The 18,340-nt window shown below is 35.4% G+C and overlaps 2 protein-coding genes and 13 pseudogenes across 15 annotated transcripts, besides 2 other annotated features; 7 read left to right on the top strand and 8 right to left on the bottom strand.

Annotated features, from left to right (window-relative positions):
* Positions 1-13,246: part of a mobile genetic element that runs on past the window's edge.
* Positions 23-957, top strand: TVAGG3_0015990 (annotated as a pseudogene). The gene has a single exon. A coding segment is annotated over exon 1 (935 nt).
* Positions 1,684-2,196, top strand: TVAGG3_0015980 (annotated as a pseudogene). Its single transcript has one exon. A coding segment is annotated over exon 1 (513 nt).
* TVAGG3_0015970 lies at positions 2,527-2,977 on the bottom strand (annotated as a pseudogene). The gene has a single exon. A coding segment is annotated over exon 1 (451 nt).
* Positions 3,623-3,901, top strand: TVAGG3_0015960 (annotated as a pseudogene). Its single transcript has one exon. A coding segment is annotated over exon 1 (279 nt).
* TVAGG3_0015950 lies at positions 4,374-5,607 on the bottom strand (annotated as a pseudogene). The gene has a single exon. A coding segment is annotated over exon 1 (1,234 nt).
* On the bottom strand, positions 7,674-8,304 carry TVAGG3_0015940 (annotated as a pseudogene). The gene has a single exon. A coding segment is annotated over exon 1 (631 nt).
* Positions 8,518-9,159, bottom strand: TVAGG3_0015930 (annotated as a pseudogene). The gene has a single exon. A coding segment is annotated over exon 1 (642 nt).
* On the bottom strand, positions 10,009-10,738 carry TVAGG3_0015920 (annotated as a pseudogene). The gene has a single exon. A coding segment is annotated over exon 1 (730 nt).
* TVAGG3_0015910 lies at positions 11,104-11,773 on the bottom strand (annotated as a pseudogene). Its single transcript has one exon. A coding segment is annotated over exon 1 (670 nt).
* TVAGG3_0015900 lies at positions 12,212-12,618 on the bottom strand (annotated as a pseudogene). The gene has a single exon. A coding segment is annotated over exon 1 (407 nt).
* Positions 13,147-13,246: a terminal%2Cinverted (terminal inverted repeat of Maverick-3 transposon ID:TVAGG3_0015890).
* A 317-nt stretch (positions 13,247-13,563) lies between these two features.
* Positions 13,564-14,315, bottom strand: TVAGG3_0015880 (annotated as a pseudogene). The gene has a single exon: positions 13,564-14,313. A coding segment is annotated over exon 1 (750 nt).
* A 770-nt stretch (positions 14,316-15,085) lies between these two features.
* TVAGG3_0015870 lies at positions 15,086-15,416 on the top strand (annotated as a pseudogene). The gene has a single exon. A coding segment is annotated over exon 1 (331 nt).
* Positions 15,417-15,568: 152 nt separating this feature from the next.
* TVAGG3_0015860 (kinase, putative-related family) lies at positions 15,569-16,537 on the top strand (the record flags this gene model as incomplete). Its single annotated transcript, XM_051220033.1, has 1 exon — positions 15,569-16,537. The coding sequence occupies one exon, from the start codon at positions 15,569-15,571 to the stop codon at positions 16,535-16,537; it is 969 nt and encodes a 322-aa protein (XP_051105019.1).
* Positions 16,538-16,937: 400 nt separating this feature from the next.
* On the top strand, positions 16,938-18,003 carry TVAGG3_0015850 (annotated as a pseudogene). Its single transcript has one exon. A coding segment is annotated over exon 1 (1,066 nt).
* A 1-nt stretch (position 18,004) lies between these two features.
* On the top strand, positions 18,005-18,322 carry TVAGG3_0015840 (protein of unknown function, DUF4106 family; the record flags this gene model as incomplete). The annotated part of the gene is made up of 1 exon (XM_051220032.1): positions 18,005-18,322. The coding sequence occupies one exon, from the start codon at positions 18,005-18,007 to the stop codon at positions 18,320-18,322; it is 318 nt and encodes a 105-aa protein (XP_051105018.1).
* Between the last annotated feature and the right edge of the window lie 18 nt (positions 18,323-18,340).

Below are 18,340 nucleotides of genomic sequence, written 5' to 3'. Positions count from 1 at the left end.
TATTTTGTATGTAAGAACAGAAATGTCAACAATCGGCACAACAACAATTCAAACAACAGCACCAAACTCGTTAGTCATGAATCCAACGTCAATGTTAGTAGAGATGAAAAGCTTCATTCCTTCTTCATATACTTTCGAAACAAAAATCCAGAAGATAAAGCAAGAACTTTTAACATGTAATTTAGACTGTAGTGCGAAAGATGAAACAAATGAACAGTATCTTTATGAAATGGAGGACATTATTGACCATTTGCCTAAACTACCTGAAATTCAGCAGCAAAAACTAACTATTCCCGAATTCGATGAAATAGAAGTCAAAGCAACTGACTCAGTAGAAATAAAGAAGTTCATACGAAAGGTAAACTATGAGTTTCTAGGATTTCATTGCAACCATAAGGTTATGGACAAAGATTGCGACATGGTATATAAGAACATCTCTGACATATATAAATCTGAAGAATTTAAGACCTACGACAACTTTGTTTCGTTAGTTGCTGAATGTGTATGGCAGATAAGAGATAAAGATAGAAGAGGTAAGGTATGGAATGAACAGATAAAACCAGCAACTTTTGAATGAAGAGAGCAATTGACGCCTTAGTTGTTCTAGCAGGTAAGGTTTCAGAATATAACGCAAAAATGAACCCGCAATGTTCTAAATGTAAGGCAGCAATAAGAAAATATAACTACTCCGTCAAAGAGATAGAAAGAATGAGAAACGACTATGCAGATTTAAAGAAAGAAGCAGAGAAGCCGGTAGAAGATAAAATGAACATGTTAGAATTTCTGAACAAAAACTATCCAACTGCTGACGATTTCCTTCTATCTGACGTCAAGAAGAAATATAAAGAGACTTTTGGCATTGTTAAAACATTCGATATCCTCAGCGAAGAAATAGAAGCTACAAAACTGTTTAGGATTTCAAATATACATCGTACAATTCATGTAAAACGCTTATAAAATAACTGAGGTGAGAAAACAGGTGAAAAAACAGGTGAGATCTCACCTCTTCACCTAAACATTATTTTTGTCTGAATTCAGCACAAAATTCTGAGTAAAATAATTTTTAGGGCATGTGTCAAACCGTTGAGTTTTCACAAAATTTAAAAAATAACGTTTACCATGTAAAACGCTTATAAAATAACTGAGGTGAGAAAACAGGTGAGAAAACGGGTGAGATCTCACCTCTTCACCTAAAATATATTTTTGTCTGATTTACGCTCATTACGAAGAAGTTTTGACAAAACATGTACGATGAAGTTTTGACAAAACATGTACGATGAAATCATGACAAATTCAAGAGGTGAGAAAACAGGTTAGAAAAGAGGTTAGATCTAACCTTCTACCCTAAAATATATTTTTGCTGAATTCAGCACAAAAATCTGAGTAAAATGGCATAAGATTGCTTCCCTCGGAGAACCGAGAGAAGAGATTCCGTACGAAAACAGTGAAGAACAGCGAGACCGACTTCCTTCGGGGTCGCCAAAACTCTATGAAAACAGTGAAATTTCTCTAGACCGACTTCCTTCGGGGTCGCCAAAACTCTATGAAAATCATGAAGCACAGCGAGACTGACTTCCTTCGGGGTCGCCAAAACTCTATGAAAATCATGAGTTTCCTTAAGACAGAAAAAATAAAACTAACTTTATTTTTATTTATTTTTTTATTTTGTATGTAAGGACAGATATGTCAACAACAGAGAACACAACAACAGTTATAGTCCATGAAGCTATAAATGAAGAATATGAGTACATACAGTTTAACAAACAACTCCGTCTCATTCGTTCGGTCAAAGACGATATGTACCAAATGCAAAGTATTTTGACAGCATGTTTTGCTCCAGACACTAAACACGCAGACGACTGGTTCAAAAACCAAAGCACACAAGAACTTTTGAGTGAAATTTCTCTAGACCTACTTTTTTCGGCCATGCATAAAACACATGAAAATCGTAAAAATTTGCCAATAAATTTAAGAGGATATTATGTACATAGACTTTTAGTAAATGCAGTTGCAATGTGGGCTTCTCCTCGTTATGCATGGCATGTTTACAGACTTCTTGACGAAATTCATAGACAAGAACGTGAAGAGATGGAAAAGAAACTTCATGCAAAAAGATGAAGTCATTGAAGCAAAAGACAAAAGCATTCAGAAAAGAATACCACGTTCGGTACCAAAAGGTAAGGAAAAGAACTATAAGTATATGATTTATACTGAAGAGATGGAAAATGAAGAAGACAGAGATATGGTTATGTTGCATTTAGTCAGAAGAAACAACAAAAGCTTTTACGACCTTGCTAAGATTTACAAATCTGACAGAAATTGGTTCTATCGCGAAAACTTACCGATTTCAATGACCCCAAATGAAGATGTGAAACAAATAGTTCAAGATACGTTACCTCAAACACACACTATGATATGAAAGGTTGTACAATACTTACATTCAAAGAAGATTTGCCATTGTTAAAGGAAAAAATAACAGAGTATTTTGACAACTTCAAACAAGTAGAGTAAATGAACCATTTATTTTCAAGCTTGACTTTTTACAATTTGAACTTTGTTTGCGTAGATATGAATTCTGAAAGAAGTATGAGGGTCTTGTATGACTTTGTACTTCTCCCATAGTTCATGTCTGTCAAACTTACCTGCCATGGACTCTTTCATAAGTTCCATGAAATCGTCTTCGGACAATCCGGGAAAAGTATAATGTCAGTAAGTATTCTTTTAACATCCTTACTTAAACTCTTTGCTGTCTGTACACAAATGACAAACTGAGATGTTAAAGTGTCTGAGCTTCTTAAGAATTCGACACATGTCTTGTTCTCTATTCTTAAGCAAAGGATGAGAAGCAAAGTCATCTAAGATAAGAAGACATCTATGAGGGTAAGTCTTCCAATCGTAAGATTGCAATTTCTTCGAAATGTATTCTATCTCTTTCTGTTTGTTTCTGAAGTGTTTTCTTCTCTAATATTCTCTGCATTTCCTCATTTGGGTCTTTAAACTTCGAATTTATATACTCATTTATAGCATTGTACTTCAAAACTCTTCTTTGGTACTTCTTTATCCAATCTAACAACTCAGTATCCTTTATACATACTAACTTAGACTCTTTATAATATCTTTGAACGAATTGACGGTTTGGTCAAATTGACCAGAAGTCGAACAAATAACAACTAACTCATAGAATGGGTTCTTCTCATCTAGTTCTTGTTGTTGTGCAGCCATTTTAAGATAAGTGAAAGTCTTACCCGACCCAGGTGGTGCAATTAGACCTGTTATATACATTCTGAGCAAATAAGAACTTGTCATGTATAGGTTTTATCTGAGCATTTTCTAACTTCACCTTGTTCTTATTTAAAACATTCTCAAATTTCTTGTCAATGTCAGCAAACTTTTTTTCTAACATATTTTTAGAAAAATTAAAATTTTTATCTTTTAGAAAATGTCTAGCGATTTCGCTATCTATATTCGAGACAAACTTTTTGACAGCAAAACATCTGTCGACCATAAAATCTTACATAGTGTAAACAAGAAAGGTGAATTTGTTCTAAAGTTCTGTTTCTGGGAATATGACAAGAACCATAAAACATTAAGCAGAGCAGTCTTAAAATTTGTCAATGACAGACTTGTTGACAGAGATGACACCGATTGGAAAGATGAAGTCCAACAAAAGTTCTTAGAATGCAAAGAAGACACATGCGCTGTTCTTGAAGATGAAATAGAAAACAGAATAGAAGAGCTATTAAAGGACAAAGAACTTTTACATAAATATGGTTCGGAGAAATTTGACATAACTCCACCAGAAAAGAAGAAGAGAGAAAAGAGAGAAAAGAAAGAAAAGAAAGTAGAAGAAGAGAAGAAAGAACCTGAACCAGTTCCAGAGAAAAAGAAATTTGACATGTAAAAATAAAATTTTATTTTTAGAACATTTCTGGGTCAATGTCAATGTTCTCTTCCTCTTTAGGAGTAAACACTGGCTTAGACTCTAAAATCTTTTTACCCAATTTACCTTGAACTTCAACTATCTTAGACTCATAATATTCATAGTCGTCTGCTTTCTTTGGTTCATAAGGTATAACAAGTTTGTATGCTTTGCCTTCTTTAAGGTTTGAGAACCTTCTGTCAAAATTTTCTTTGACTGCTAACAAACCTTCTATGTCTAAGTCTTCAAATTTCGCACCATTTTTTAGTCACAATAGCAAACTTAACTGGTTCGATGTTCAAACTTTGCTGAATGAAGACTTTCAAAATGGTAGAAGTAAACATTCAAATATGTGAATGGGTCTAGTTCTTCTTTAAGTCCTGACATGTACTTGTTTACTGAGATGAATTTGCCATCTTTTCTATCGGATAAAAAAATATTTTTTTTTTAAAATTTACTCATAAAAATTTTCTTTGTATATACACCATTCTGTACGTCTAAAAGACTTTTGACATTTGCCAAGAATGTTCGTTTAGACGCTGTCATATAACCATATTCTTGACAATATTGTTTATACGAATCGTACAATGACCTTTCATCTAAACACTCAAAGTCAGTTTCATCTATGAACAGTTCATATACACTCTTGTTTGCTTCTAACAATGTTTGTCTCTCTTCGGTATGTGGAATTTGTCTTGGATTGAACTTTGAAATATCTAATGTCATAAAATATGAGAACAAGTGGTTGTAAAAGTCAGATGTCAAAGTTTCTGCTAAGTCGTCAAAATATTCTGTATCTTGCATATGAGAATCTGACGTTCTGACAACTACATATCTTCTGTCAGAACTTTCTAACTTCATCGGAAACAGCATTGTTTGAAACCATAATGAAGTTTGCAACATTTTCACAAAACTCTTTGGTCTTTATACTTTCTTTCAACAACTCCAACTTTGTCTGTTATAAGACTCTTCAAAGCATCTGAGTTTAAAACTTTTGTTGTATCTATACTTTGAAGTTCGTTACATACTATAAGTTTCATATTCTCTATTGAAGAGTTAAACTTGCCACAGATGTTTTCTATGTTTGTCATATTCGGGTTCGAATAGCCCTCTAACAGTTTGCACAAAATATCTGTAAAGAATGTGTTCTTACCAGTTCCTTGTTTTCCAATTATAATGAGAGCAGTTTCATTTTTGCACTTGGATGTTGTAAGATGTTTGCAAACCAACATAAGATATACTCATAAACCTTTTCGTTTCCATTGCATATAATTTCTTTGACATGGTCTAACCAAGCTTCTATAATATTTTCTTTCCATTCTACTTGTTCATATTTATATCCAGTGAAGATAGAATAGAAGTTTGGAGAAGGTGTATAGAACTTTATACCTCGAACTGAAAAATCTTCTAACTTTGACAATAAGATATCCCAAGCATCTAACATCTTCATGCCAACTTGTACGACTTTTATTTTCTTAAGTTCTGTCTACATTCTTGTTCTGAAACTATTGTTGCTCTTGGTTTGTTAAAGACAACATCCCATTCTTTCATGACATAACATTCTGGGGCAGAGTCGACATAAATGACTAAACGTTTCAATTCTCGACTGCTTTGTTATAGTCTCGAAATGGACACATATTTCTGAATGCTTGGAAGTCATAAAAATCTGAAACATCTATTCTGTACATTTTTATAAATAAAAAAAATATTTTTTTTTATTCTTGACTTTGTTGTTTCCATTTGTTGCATTTGTTGTTCTTGAGCTATTTGTTGTTGAAGTTGTTCTTGTAATACAATACTTTCACCAGTTGCATCTTCCAATTCGAAACTTTCTGCCGTCATTGACAAATACATAGGACATAAAAGTTTTTACAGGAACAAAGTTTGCGTCAACTAATGTCAACGTTATACTTGCCAAAGTGTTTGAGTTCACTAAGGTTGAAAATTCTGCATTCGAATGAACAATAGGCAAACCAGCAGAGAAAGTATTGTTTATACGCATAAGTATCTTTTGGTCATAATAGTTTCTGTCGACATTCGAATAACACTTTGAACCTAAGTTTGAAACAATATATAAGATTGGTGTGCTTAATGTCAATGGAATAGACATTCCTTGTATGACACCTTTTCCTGTTATAGGAAACTGTTGGTAGTAAAAACCAGATATAGTTTTGTATTATAGCTCATATTGTTTATAGTAAACTCAGTCGGACATCCAAACATAATGAAACCTGCTCTAGTTGCAGCACATGTTACACCCGTACTTAAAGTATTAAATAAGTCAACAAAACCTGTTGGTGGTATATCTGAGTAAGTATCTTCAAAGGAGTATTTTTTGCCATTTCACAACAATAAAGTCTTCTGGTGTCAAAAGAGCAAAACAGGCTTTAGTCGTCATTGTGTTTAAAGTTAGTTTACAATACCGTCCTTGAGGACTTTGTAAGTTTGTTGTTATAGAATTATATGACTCAGGGTTTTTAGTCGTAATAGTATAAACCATTATATCTTCTGCCATTTATATATATTTAAAAGTTTTTCTGAAAGTGGAGAAGAACTTCATCTAAACTTTCACATGGCGTTTCTTGAAGTTCTCTGTCTAAGAAGTTCAATATATTTTGTAAAGACATAGAACTTTCCTTTGTCTACACGAACAAACAAAACAGGGTCTTTCATATCGTTCAAAAAGTGTGTAAAGTCCTTTACATGAAATAAAGTCTATAATTATTTTCTTCAAACATCTTTCAAGAAGTTTTGACATTTTTACTTAGCAAATAAATTTTAATGAAATGTTGTGGTCGTCAAATATTTTTATGACGTCTGGGAAACTATACTTTAAGTTCACGTTTCACCTCCTTTCATAAACGTATATCTTGTCAATGACATTATATGAAACACCACAGCAACTAATGTCGGGTTCTATTTCTTTGATGTTTATATCGTCTGCCTCTGTCAAAAGTTTCAATAGTTCTTTCAAAACTTCATGAGGTGCAATGACATATGAGTTCACTTTTACAGGGTTGTGTTCGACCAAGTTTAACATTATACTTAAAGCTTGACAAATCTTCTCCTGAGTTTGAAGTTTGTCTTTCAGTTGTTGGTAGTCGTTTCGAATATCTGCAACAGAACTTAAGTCTCTGCTAACTTCAGGATATGTTGGTTGTTCTTTTACAGGAACAATTGTATACCATCTTCGTCTTCGTATGGTTTCCCCACTTCAACATCTCTGTCTTTGACATTGACAACAACACTTTGACTGTTTGTTTGAGTTGGTGAATTTAACTTCACATCTGCCACCGCCATTAAACCTTTTGAAACACTTACGCTTCTATTTTTCGGAAATGACATTTTACTTAGAATAAAAAGATGGACGTATTCGAGTATCTCTTTGAATTGAAGCAGAACAAAGTTTATACTCACAAACAATACAAATACATTGACAGAATAGTTCTTTACAAACAATGGAAATGTTATAGAATAGCAGTCTTTGCTGAACCTAAAATATTTTCATAAAGCAAAGAAAGTTGGTATAACTGAAATGGTGAAAGTTCTTGAAGCAGACAAAAATATAACTTCAAAACTTACAGATATTTCTAAAGGAAAGTTTATCTTACAATATTATGTCAAAACTGGCGTACTGTCAATATTTGACGGAGAGAAGTCAGTTCAAGAACAACTTACTGACCTGCTGCCAAAATCTGCTCGATGGAAGCTGTCGTTATGCCAATCTGAGGAGCCCCAGCAGGTTTCATCGAACGAATCTTCAAAAGAGCATCTTCCGTGAAAAGTGCTATTGGTTTTGTAAACTTCTTTGCTCTCAATTCATCTGGACCGTCTCTGTCACCAGTATATTGTATTTGTACAGTACCAACAGTTGAAATACCACCCATAAAGTCTTCTGAGTCAGCAAATGGAATGCCAAGCCAAAAGTTTGAACGGTCTCCATTTGTATATTGAGTTTTTTGACCTCCTGTATGAGTCCATACTTTCACATATGGCATAATAGAACTTTGCATTTCAGGGTTAATGGTTGTTGTGAAGTTGTTGTTAAAGTTCATAGCATCTAATGTCAAGTTGTATGACCTCATATCCTCAACTGTAGAATATTCTTCTCTTGGATAATATTTGCCATCTATGTTTATATGATATTTAATACCGGGGTTGTAGAAACAAGAATAGTCATTTATAGTTCGTCTGAACAGTACAAACATAGTATCTGCATGTTTCATTGCAGTTGTTAAAGCAATATCTGTTCTTGCACCTGGGTCAGCACTTTGGTTTCCAACTTCACCTGCAAAGTCTTTGACAGATATTTGGTGTATAGGGAACATAAGTGGAACTGCAATATATTTGGCAGCTAAAGCATTTGAAATATCTGGGTCCAACATATAGACTGCAAGTCTGCTTTCTATTCTCTTGCATTCAAATTTTTCGCATGTAAACTTAACTGGGTCCCAAGCAGTTCCAGCAGCATTGAAATAATAGTTTACTTCATTGTTGAAGTTTGAGAAACCAAAGTCTAAGTCAACTTTGTCTTTGCAAAATTCGGCGAATGACGTTTGATTTGTTCCCTTTACGTCTGTAATAGTGAATGGGTCTTGTGTTGGTGCAATGACTAAGTTATTTTTGCTTGGAGTAAGTTCGATAGAAATTTTTCCTGCCCAGTTTGGCAAGTATCTTAAAAACCTGAAGATGAGGAAAGATGACAAAGGAACTCTAAGTTTCAGTTTTACTTTAGTGGCAGCAGTTCCATCTGAACCAGAAAGGTTAACATAAACTCCTGGAACGTTAGGGTCAAGTCTTCTTATTTTCTCAATATTTGCATACTGGTCTGTTTGTTCTCTAGCTTGTGGTTGTACTGAGTTTCTCAAAGCGAACCATTCATAGTTTGCCCATGTTACTGTTTGAACTAAGTCAGAGTTAGAATATATCTTATATCCCATGAAAACTTCTGGAGCATATTGGTATCCGACATAGAAAATTCCATTGCAACCTTTCTTGTCAGACAACTTGGCAGAAGGTTTTATTTCAATGTCTTGTTCCACGTATAAGAATGAGTTGTCAATAGAAATAATATGAAACCTGTCGCAAGCAATATCTACTGTTGTTGAAGAACCTTCTCCAAACTCACCTACGTTTCCATAAGAAACAGCAGTTGTATATTCGTAAGTTCCAGGAACTATTTCTGACCTTCTAATGGCATTGTCGCATTCGTTATACCATTCGGAAACATTTCCGTTCATGGCATCCAAAACTGTTGGCGTTATATTCTGAGCGGCGTACATTTCATATGGGTAAAAATATAGAATAGTTGGATTTATATATCATCATAATAGAACCCACTCGTACCAAGCTTTACTTTCTTCCTGACTGAGTTTTTAACTCTTCTTTTTCCTTCATTGCCACTACTTTCACTAGATGAAGTTACTTCTTCACTACTTTCACTTTGTTCTACTCTTCTTCTTTGGTGTCGCTTTTGGTAACTTGCCCTCTGCTTCAAGTCGTTGCATCTTTGCCTCATGTTCACCTAGTATGTTGTAAATTTCCCATGTCCTTTTTGCCTTTGGGCTCTGGTCGCCCATCTCAGGTAACCTATATCCTAGAAAGATTTTGTCATAGTTTGTATTTGAGTCGTCGCTTATTGTTTGCATGACTCTTTCCTGAGTTTCCGGTTCAAGCTCTTCAAATATAGCTTGTCCATATGGAATAAGCTCGTTTCCAAATATATGTTTTTGTAGCCATTCTGGTTTTCTTTCCATGTTACCAATAATATCTTTTGTGAATGGGAAAGCTTTTACCCAATGTTTCAGTCTTGGTCATTTATTTCTGTAGTTGGTTTTATTTTGTCAAGGAACATGTTTTTCAATACTAACATTTCATTTGGTACTGTCCATTTGAGTTTTCTTAAATATTCATCCCTTCTCGTTCATTGTCTGCAAAGTAAGTTTTTATGACATTTTGCAAACTTTCGTTTGCAAGGTCATGTACAATAGGTTCTCTTCCTCTCTCTCCCTAACTTTCTTTCTAAACTCTTCACCAAATATACCATCTCTATGGTTCTGTGTAGTTCTTTGAGATAAATGTTCTAGAACGTCAGGTGTTATATTTCCATCAGCCATGTTCATTTCATACTGGTCCAAAATATCTGCATGTTTCATATCTTTCAATGGCATTAAAGCCGCGCTTAAAATACCAGCTATATCTGGTTCACCATTCACTTCCATTGCGTCTACAACTTCTTGGAATTGTGGTTGTAAGTTTATGAACCACCTATCCGGATTAGCTTTATGACCCCATCTCATTGTAGTTCCATAGTCTGCAGAAACAAAAGTAGGTTTGTTTCCATCTTGGTTAGGTTCTGAATGAACTTTAAACAATGTTTCATTTCTATATGTTTTGTTGAAATTTAACCTTTTATTTTCACCGAGTTCAGCCAAAGATTGAACGTTATATGGTCGTAAGTAAAAAGGATTGTTGTATTTGCGTACACTTTCTTTCAGTACTTCCATTCTATGCTGAATATTTTCATCTGATGTTGGAGTCTTTTGTATGTCGGCGAACATTTTTCGATATTCTTCTACTATGTCAGCCGAATTTTTCTTAGACTCTTGGAAAGATTCCATATTCCCCGCATACTTGTTGAGGGTCAAGATTTTTCGGCTGTTCCAAATCTTCATCTAGTTCTGTGAAGTTAGTTTCCAAAGGAGGGACTTGTTTGTTTCCTTCAGGCTCTTCTAGCTGTTGTTGCTGAACTATTTCTTCCATGTCTGGTTGTATCTGAACTTCTTCCTGTGGAGTTTCTTGTACCTCATCTGCTGGCATTTCATATATTCCGAGACCGTTTTTAAAAAGTTCCCTATCTAAGTCATCCGGACTCATAAACCTTTCTTCTTTCGTTCCGTCTCTATTTTTTACGCGTTTCATGAAGAGAGTTGAATTATCATTTAGCTCTGACACCAAATATCTCGGAGTAAATTCAGTCATGTCATTTGGATGATATGCTATTAAATCATATCCCTTAGCGAGCTTGTATTTTCCAGGTTTGAAATTATATCCCATTTGGTGCTGAACCATAAAGCTAAATAGGTTCGGGTCAGTATTTCCTTCCTTGAACTTTCTAATAGCTTCTTTATATCTGTCACTAAAGTCAAGAGTATCTGGGTAACCATAGTCTTCCTTAAGCATTTTTAAGAATTCTTGGTTTCCTTGTTCTCTACTTCTTTTATGTCCTTGCTCTGTTTGTGGTTGTTGCTGTGCAGTGTTTTGAACTGTTGGTTGTGGTGCAGTGTTTTGAACTGTTGGTTGTGGTGCAGTGTTTTGAACTGTTGGTTGTGGTGCAGTGTTTTGAACTGTTGGTTGTGGTGCTGGATTTTGAACTGTTGGTTGTTGTGTTGGTTTTGGTGCATGCCTGTGTCTGTGTCCATGTGACGATGTAAATGTTTTAGGTAGTCCTGGTGCAGGTGCTTCTCTTGGAGGGTTTGGTGGTATATAAGTTCCACTAGCTAGTATATAAGTTCCACCAGCTGGTATATAAGTTCCACCAGCTGGCACATATGTTCCATCTGCAGCATAATGTCCTACCTGACTTTTCGTTTTTAAGAAAGCATTTACTAGGTCTGTTTTGGTCTGTTGTAACTCTTTTTCTTGACTTTCCACAACAGTTGCTCTAACGGCGTCATAGGCACTTTGAACTGCCTGTCTCGTTGCTGCATCTGTTATTTTCGTCATATTTTGTGCTACTTCTCTTAACTCTTTGTCGAAACCTTCAGACTTCAGTTTCTTTCCAGATGAGAAGTCGTTCACTAGTTTCACCTTACTATGAAGAGCTTCGAAGGCGTTCTTAAAGTCAGCATTCATTAAAGCTTCATTTGAACTGTCTTCATCCGCTTGTATTTTTGTCCTTATTGACCCTATAAGTTGGGCTGCTTTAGCGTTGGCTTGGGCATCTAACCAGTCATTATTAGCTTTTATATATTCTGCGCTTTTCATTGCCTTTTGCATGGCTGCGTCGTTATTTTTACTTTCTTGTGCTAAGTTTTCATACTGTACGGTTTGGTTTTGCAACTGTAAAAGTTTTTCTGCCTTTACATTTGCTTCAACTTCTTTTTTATACTCATCGCTATCCATATATGTCTTCAGGGCTTTTTTTTTATCTCTTCATCTTTCAGTACTTTATATTGAGTAGTATGGTTTTTCAAATTTATAACATCTTGTTCCATTTTTGCTACTTCTGCTGCTTTTTCTGACACTTTTTTCGCATATTCCTCTGTACTTAGTTCTTTCAGTTGTTCTTCTTTCTTCTTTTTCTCTACGTTTAACTCATTGAGTTTCTTTGTGTGTCTGTCATATTCTAGTTTCTTTTCGTTTTCACTTATTTGTTTCTGTATGTCTATGTTTGACTTTTTGACATCTGCTATTTGATTTTTGAGTGAACTCAAATTCATTTGACTTTGAGGGTTATAAGCTGTTCCGTCTGCAGCTCCACCATAGCCTGCCATTTTCGCTAAAAGTGCCGCTCTTAAACCTCCACTCTGTGCACCAATAACTCGGTTTAAAAGCATAGGGTTGCTTGACATTTGTTGCAACATAGTGGGGTCATTCAGCATTTGTTGTTGCAACTGTTGTTGTGGTGTTAGTTTTACTATTGGATGTTTCAATGCTCCCTTCCTCTTACGTATATTCTTACGTAGCTTACGTGGCATTTTAAGTGAAGTTAAAAAGCGGTTTTTGACAGATGTTTATATGACACTTTTTGTTCAGCACAAAAAACTACTCGGTCAAAGTGTTGTCAGTTTTGTAAAATAACCGTCCTATCTCCGTGCCTATGACGAAGAAATCATGACAAATTCATGAGGTGAGAAAAGAGGTGAGAAAACAGGTGAGATCTCACCTCTTCACCTAAATTATATTTTTGGTCATTTACACTCATTACGAAGAAGTCTTGACAAAACATGTACGTTCATGTTTGACAAAACATTTACGAAGAAATCATGACAAATTCAAGAGGGTAGAAAAGAGGTTAGAAAAGAGGTTAGATCTAACCTTCTACCCTAAATTATATTTTTGGTCATTTACACTCATTACGAAGAAGTCTTGACAAAACATTTACGTTCATGTTTGACAAAACATGAAAACATATATAATTTGTGAAAAGCGACACATTATATAATGTTTTCGACCCAGAAGAAGGCTTCTTCTCAGAAGCAATGGAGGAAGAAGAAGAGTCCTCCGAATATCAACTTCATTATACCAAACATCCTCAGGGCTAGAAGGCACGAAGTGCCTGGAAGCCCCACTACCTTTTTTTTTTTTTTTTTTTTTTTTTTTTTTTTTTTTAGATGAATGATTGGGTATTGATAAGTATGGATATATCATTATTAAATTATACCGATCAAAAAAATTAGCTTGAAAAAATTTATTCAAAATGATGAGCTTTTTAAAAATTATTTGTGTGAAATTAGAAAGAAATAGAAAACAAAAAGAATTTCATCTTAGATTATTTTTTCTGAGTTTTAAAACTCGATCATAAATTATTAGTTATATGAAAAAAAAAAAAAAAAAGGTAGTGGGGCTTCCAGGCGCGTTGCGCCCTCTAGCCCGAAGATGTTTAAAAAAGTTGGAATTGAGGTAAAATTAGATGTTTAGTTTCATGGAACTTGACTGTCCATTGCATCTGCCATTTGTTGGTCGTCTTCTGATGGTGTTCTTGAATGATATTCTTCTTCTTCGGGTACAAATTCGTCATCATCAGGTGAGTCTTGTGGTTCATCTTCTTGAGTAGAGTCTTCTTCTTCAACATCAAAGTCATCTGGTGTATCGAACTGAATGTATGAAAGCCAAATGTTGTATGTGTTTTCCAATTGGCTTTCAAACTTGAGATACATTCCATGCATGAGTGTTATTTCAGTTTCAACGTAGAGTTGCTGACGTGGCTTGAAGACATGCATGAGAATTGGTCCTCCAAATTCGTCCTTGAAAAACTTGCAGTAGCAAACATAAACTGAGATAGAGTCTCCTTCTTCAATGTCTTCTGCTTGGTTAACGAAATGAATAGCAATTTTGCGTACTTGAATTGTGTTGTTGTCTGAGTAAAATAATGGTTTGAACTTGGGGTTGAGTGAGCTAAGACATTGCCATTTTGCTGTTTCTTGTCCGTACTCACGTTCTTCTTCGTCATCCTGATATCCATAACTCTTTAATTTGAATTCGACCCAAAACTGTTCGACTTTTTTTGCAGCTTTGGGTGGAAGACTTTCAATAAGCTGACATATAGTTCTGTCAACCATTATCTTTGTTATTGTTGGAAAATAGTTGACAATTGTGTCACCTAATTCGAATGGGTCAGGTGTTTCTTTTTGTAGTTTGGTAAAGTCTGCAAGAACTTTGTTGAGTTGTTCACAATATTCTTTGTTAAAAGTTGCAGCAACTCTTTCTTCTGGCTTTGAATTGAAGTATTCTTCAGACAATCTGAGTAGTATTTTGCGTAGTTCAGCGTTGCTGTGGTTCTTTGTAATACGGAGCTCGTTTGGTATTGTTTTTGGTAGTGAAAGTGGCTTTGGATTGAGCGAATTGTCTGTTCTGCTTGGAGAATGTGTAGATGCTGCAGTTTGATATTGAGGCTCTAAACCTGTGGGTGCTGAAAGTTTGCAAGCAATTTCTTCAGGTGAATTTGGAGCGAACACGCTAGCGAATGCCATTAGACAAAAATAAACTGTTTTTTTCGGACTACTCATAGAAAAGTTTAAAATAAACCGTTTTCGTCAACGGTAACCCCCTCTATTTTTTTATTTTATTTAATAGTTACCGTTGGCAAACCGTTCCATCTCAAATATTGAATGAACTATAAACGTTTTTTGTTTTCTATATATACTTTTTGTCCAACGGTAAAACTTTTTACACAACGGTTTTTGAGAGTCGTCGCCGTTGACTTTTTTGTAGAGCACTCAAAATAGTATAACTTTGTCCGGACAAGTAAGGGTCTATCGTCGCTACAGGAAAAGTTACGGGCGTTCCAAGGAAGTATACTTTGAGAAGCCTTTTCTCCATTTTAAAACAAGATAGGATGGTTATTTTACAAAACTGACAACACTTTGACCGAGTAGTTTTTTGTGCTGAACAAAAAGTGTCATATAAACATCTGTCAAAAACCGCTTTTTAACTTCACTTAAAATGCCACGTAAGCTACGTAAGAATATACGTAAGAGGAAGAGAGCATTGAAACATCCAATAGTAAAACTAACACCACAACAACAGTTGCAACAACAAATGATGAATGACCCCACTATGTTGCAACAAATGTCAAGCAACCCTATGCTTTTAAACCGAGTTATTGGTGCACAGAGTGGAGGTTTAAGAGCGGCACTTTTAGCGAAAATGGCAGGCTATGGTGGAGCTGCAGACGGAACAGCTTATAACCCTCAAAGTCAAATGAATTTGAGTTCACTCAAAAATCAAATAACAGATGTCAAAAAGTCAAACATAGACATACAGAAACAAATAAGTGAAAACGAAAAGAAACTAGAATATGACAGACACACAAAGAAACTCAATGAGTTAAACGTAGAGAAAAAGAAGAAAGAAGAACAACTGAAAGAACTAAGTACAGAGGAATATGCGAAAAAAGTGTCAGAAAAAGCAGCAGAAGTAGCAAAAATGGAACAAGATGTTATAAATTTGAAAAACCATACTACTCAATATAAAGTACTGAAAGATGAAGAGATAAAACAAAAAGCCCTGAAGACATATATGGATAGCGATGAGTATAAAAAAGAAGTTGAAGCAAATGTAAAGGCAGAAAAACTTTTACAGTTGCAAAACCAAACCGTACAGTATGAAAACTTAGCACAAGAAAGTAAAAATAACGACGCAGCCATGCAAAAGGCAATGAAAAGCGCAGAATATATAAAAGCTAATAATGACTGGTTAGATGCCCAAGCCAACGCTAAAGCAGCCCAACTTATAGGGTCAATAAGGACAAAAATACAAGCGGATGAAGACAGTTCAAATGAAGCTTTAATGAATGCTGACTTTAAGAACGCCTTCGAAGCTCTTCATAGTAAGGTGAAACTAGTGAACGACTTCTCATCTGGAAAGAAACTGAAGTCTGAAGGTTTCGACAACGAGTTAAGAGAAGTAGCACAAAATATGACGAAAATAACAGATGCAGCAACGAGACAGGCAGTTCAAAGTGCCTATGACGCCGTTAGAGCAACTGTTGTGGAAAGTCAAGAAAAAGAGTTACAACAGACCAAAACAGACCTAGTAAATGCTTTCTTAAGAACGAAAAGTCAGGTAGGACATTATGCTGCAGATGGAACATATGTGCCAGCTGGTGGAACTTATATACCAGCTGGTGGAACTTATATACTAGCTAGTGGAACTTATATACCACCAAACCCTCCAAGAGAAGCACCTGCACCAGGACTACCTAAAACATTTACATCGTCACATGGACACAGACACAGGCATGCACCAAAACCAACACAACAACCAACAGTTCAAAACCAGCACCACAACCAACAGTTCAAAACACTGCACCACAACCAACAGTTCAAAACACTGCACCACAACCAACAGTTCAAAACACTGCACACAACAACCACAAACAGAGCAAGGACATAAAAGAAGTAGAGAACAAGGAAACCAAGAATTCTTAAAAATGCTTAAGGAAGACTATGGTTACCCAGATACTCTTGACTTTAGTGACAGATATAAAGAAGCTATTAGAAAGTTCAAGGAAGGAAATACTGACCCGAACCTATTTAGCTTTATGGTTCAGCACCAAATGGGATATAATTTCAAACCTGGAAAATACAAGCTCGCTAAGGGATATGATTTAATAGCATATCATCCAAATGACATGACTGAATTTACTCCGAGATATTTGGTGTCAGAGCTAAATGATAATTCAACTCTCTTCATGAAACGCGTAAAAAATAGAGACGGAACGAAAGAAGAAAGGTTTATGAGTCCGGATGACTTAGATAGGGAACTTGTTAAAAACGGTCTCGGAATATATGAAATGCCAGCAGATGAGGTACAAGAAACTCCACAGGAAGAAGTTCAGATACAACCAGACATGGAAGAAATAGTTCAGCAACAACAGCTAGAAGAGCCTGAAGGAAACGAACAAGTCCCTCCTTTGGAAACTAACTTCACAGAACTAGATGAAGATTTGGAACAGCCGAAAAATCTTGACCCTCAACAAGTGTATGCGGAGAATATGGAATCTTTCCAAGAGTCTAAGAAAAATTCGGCTGACATAGTAGAAGAATATCGAAAAATGTTCGCCGACATACAAAAGACTCCAACATCAGATGAAAATATTCAGCATAGAATGGAAGAACTGAAAGAAAATGTACGCAAATACAACAATCCTTTTTACTTACGACCATATAACGTTCAATCTTTGGCTGAACTCGGTGAAAATAAAAGGTTAAATTTCAACAAAACATATAGAAATGAAACATTGTTTAAAGTTCATTCAGAACCTAACCAATATGGAAACAAACCTACTTTTGTTTCTGCAGACTATGGAACTACAATGAGATGGGGTCATAAAGCTAATCCGGATAGGTGGTTCATAAACTTACAACCACAATTCCAAGAAGTTGTAGACGCAATGGAAGTGAATGGTGAACCAGATATAGCTGGTATTTTCAGCGCGGCTTTAATGCCATTGAAAGATATGAAAGATGCAGATATTTTGGACCAGTATGAAATGAACATGGCTGATGGAAATATAACACCTGACGTTCTAAACATTTATCTCAAAGAACTACACAGAACCATAGAGATGGTATATTTGGTGAAGAGTTTAGAAAGAAAGTTAGGGAGAGAGAAGGAAGAGAACCTATTGTACATGACCTTGCAAACGAAAGTTTGCAAAATGTCATAAAAACTTACTTTGCAGACAATGAACCGAGAAGGGATGAATATTTAAGAAAACTCAAATGGACAGTACCAAATGAAATGTTAGTATTGAAAAACATGTTCCTTGACAAAATAAAACCAACTACAGAAATAAATGACGCAAGACTGAAACATTGGGTAAAAGCTTTCCCATTCACAAAAGATATTATTGGTAACATGGAAAGAAAACCAGAATGGCTACAAAAACATATATTTGGAAACGAGCTTATTCCATATGGACAAGCTCTGTTTGAAGAGCTTGAACCGGAAACTCAGGAAAGAGTCATGCAAACAATACGCGAAGACTCAAATACAAACTATGACAAAATCTTTCTAGGATATAGGTTACCTGAGATGGGCGACCAGAGCCCAAAGGCAAAAAGGACATGGGAAATTTACAACATACTAGGTGAACATGAGGCAAAGATGCAACAACTTGAAGCAGAGGGCAAGTTACCAAAAGCGACACCAAAGAAGAAGAGTAGAACAAAGTGAAAGTAGTGAAGAAGTAAC

This window comes from Trichomonas vaginalis, chromosome IV, assembly GCF_026262505.1.
Source record: "Trichomonas vaginalis G3 chromosome IV, whole genome shotgun sequence".
Classification (NCBI taxonomy): Eukaryota; Parabasalia; order Trichomonadida; family Trichomonadidae; genus Trichomonas; species Trichomonas vaginalis.
The sequence above is the reverse complement of the archived record's forward strand: the minus strand, read 5'-3'. Positions and strand labels throughout refer to the sequence as shown.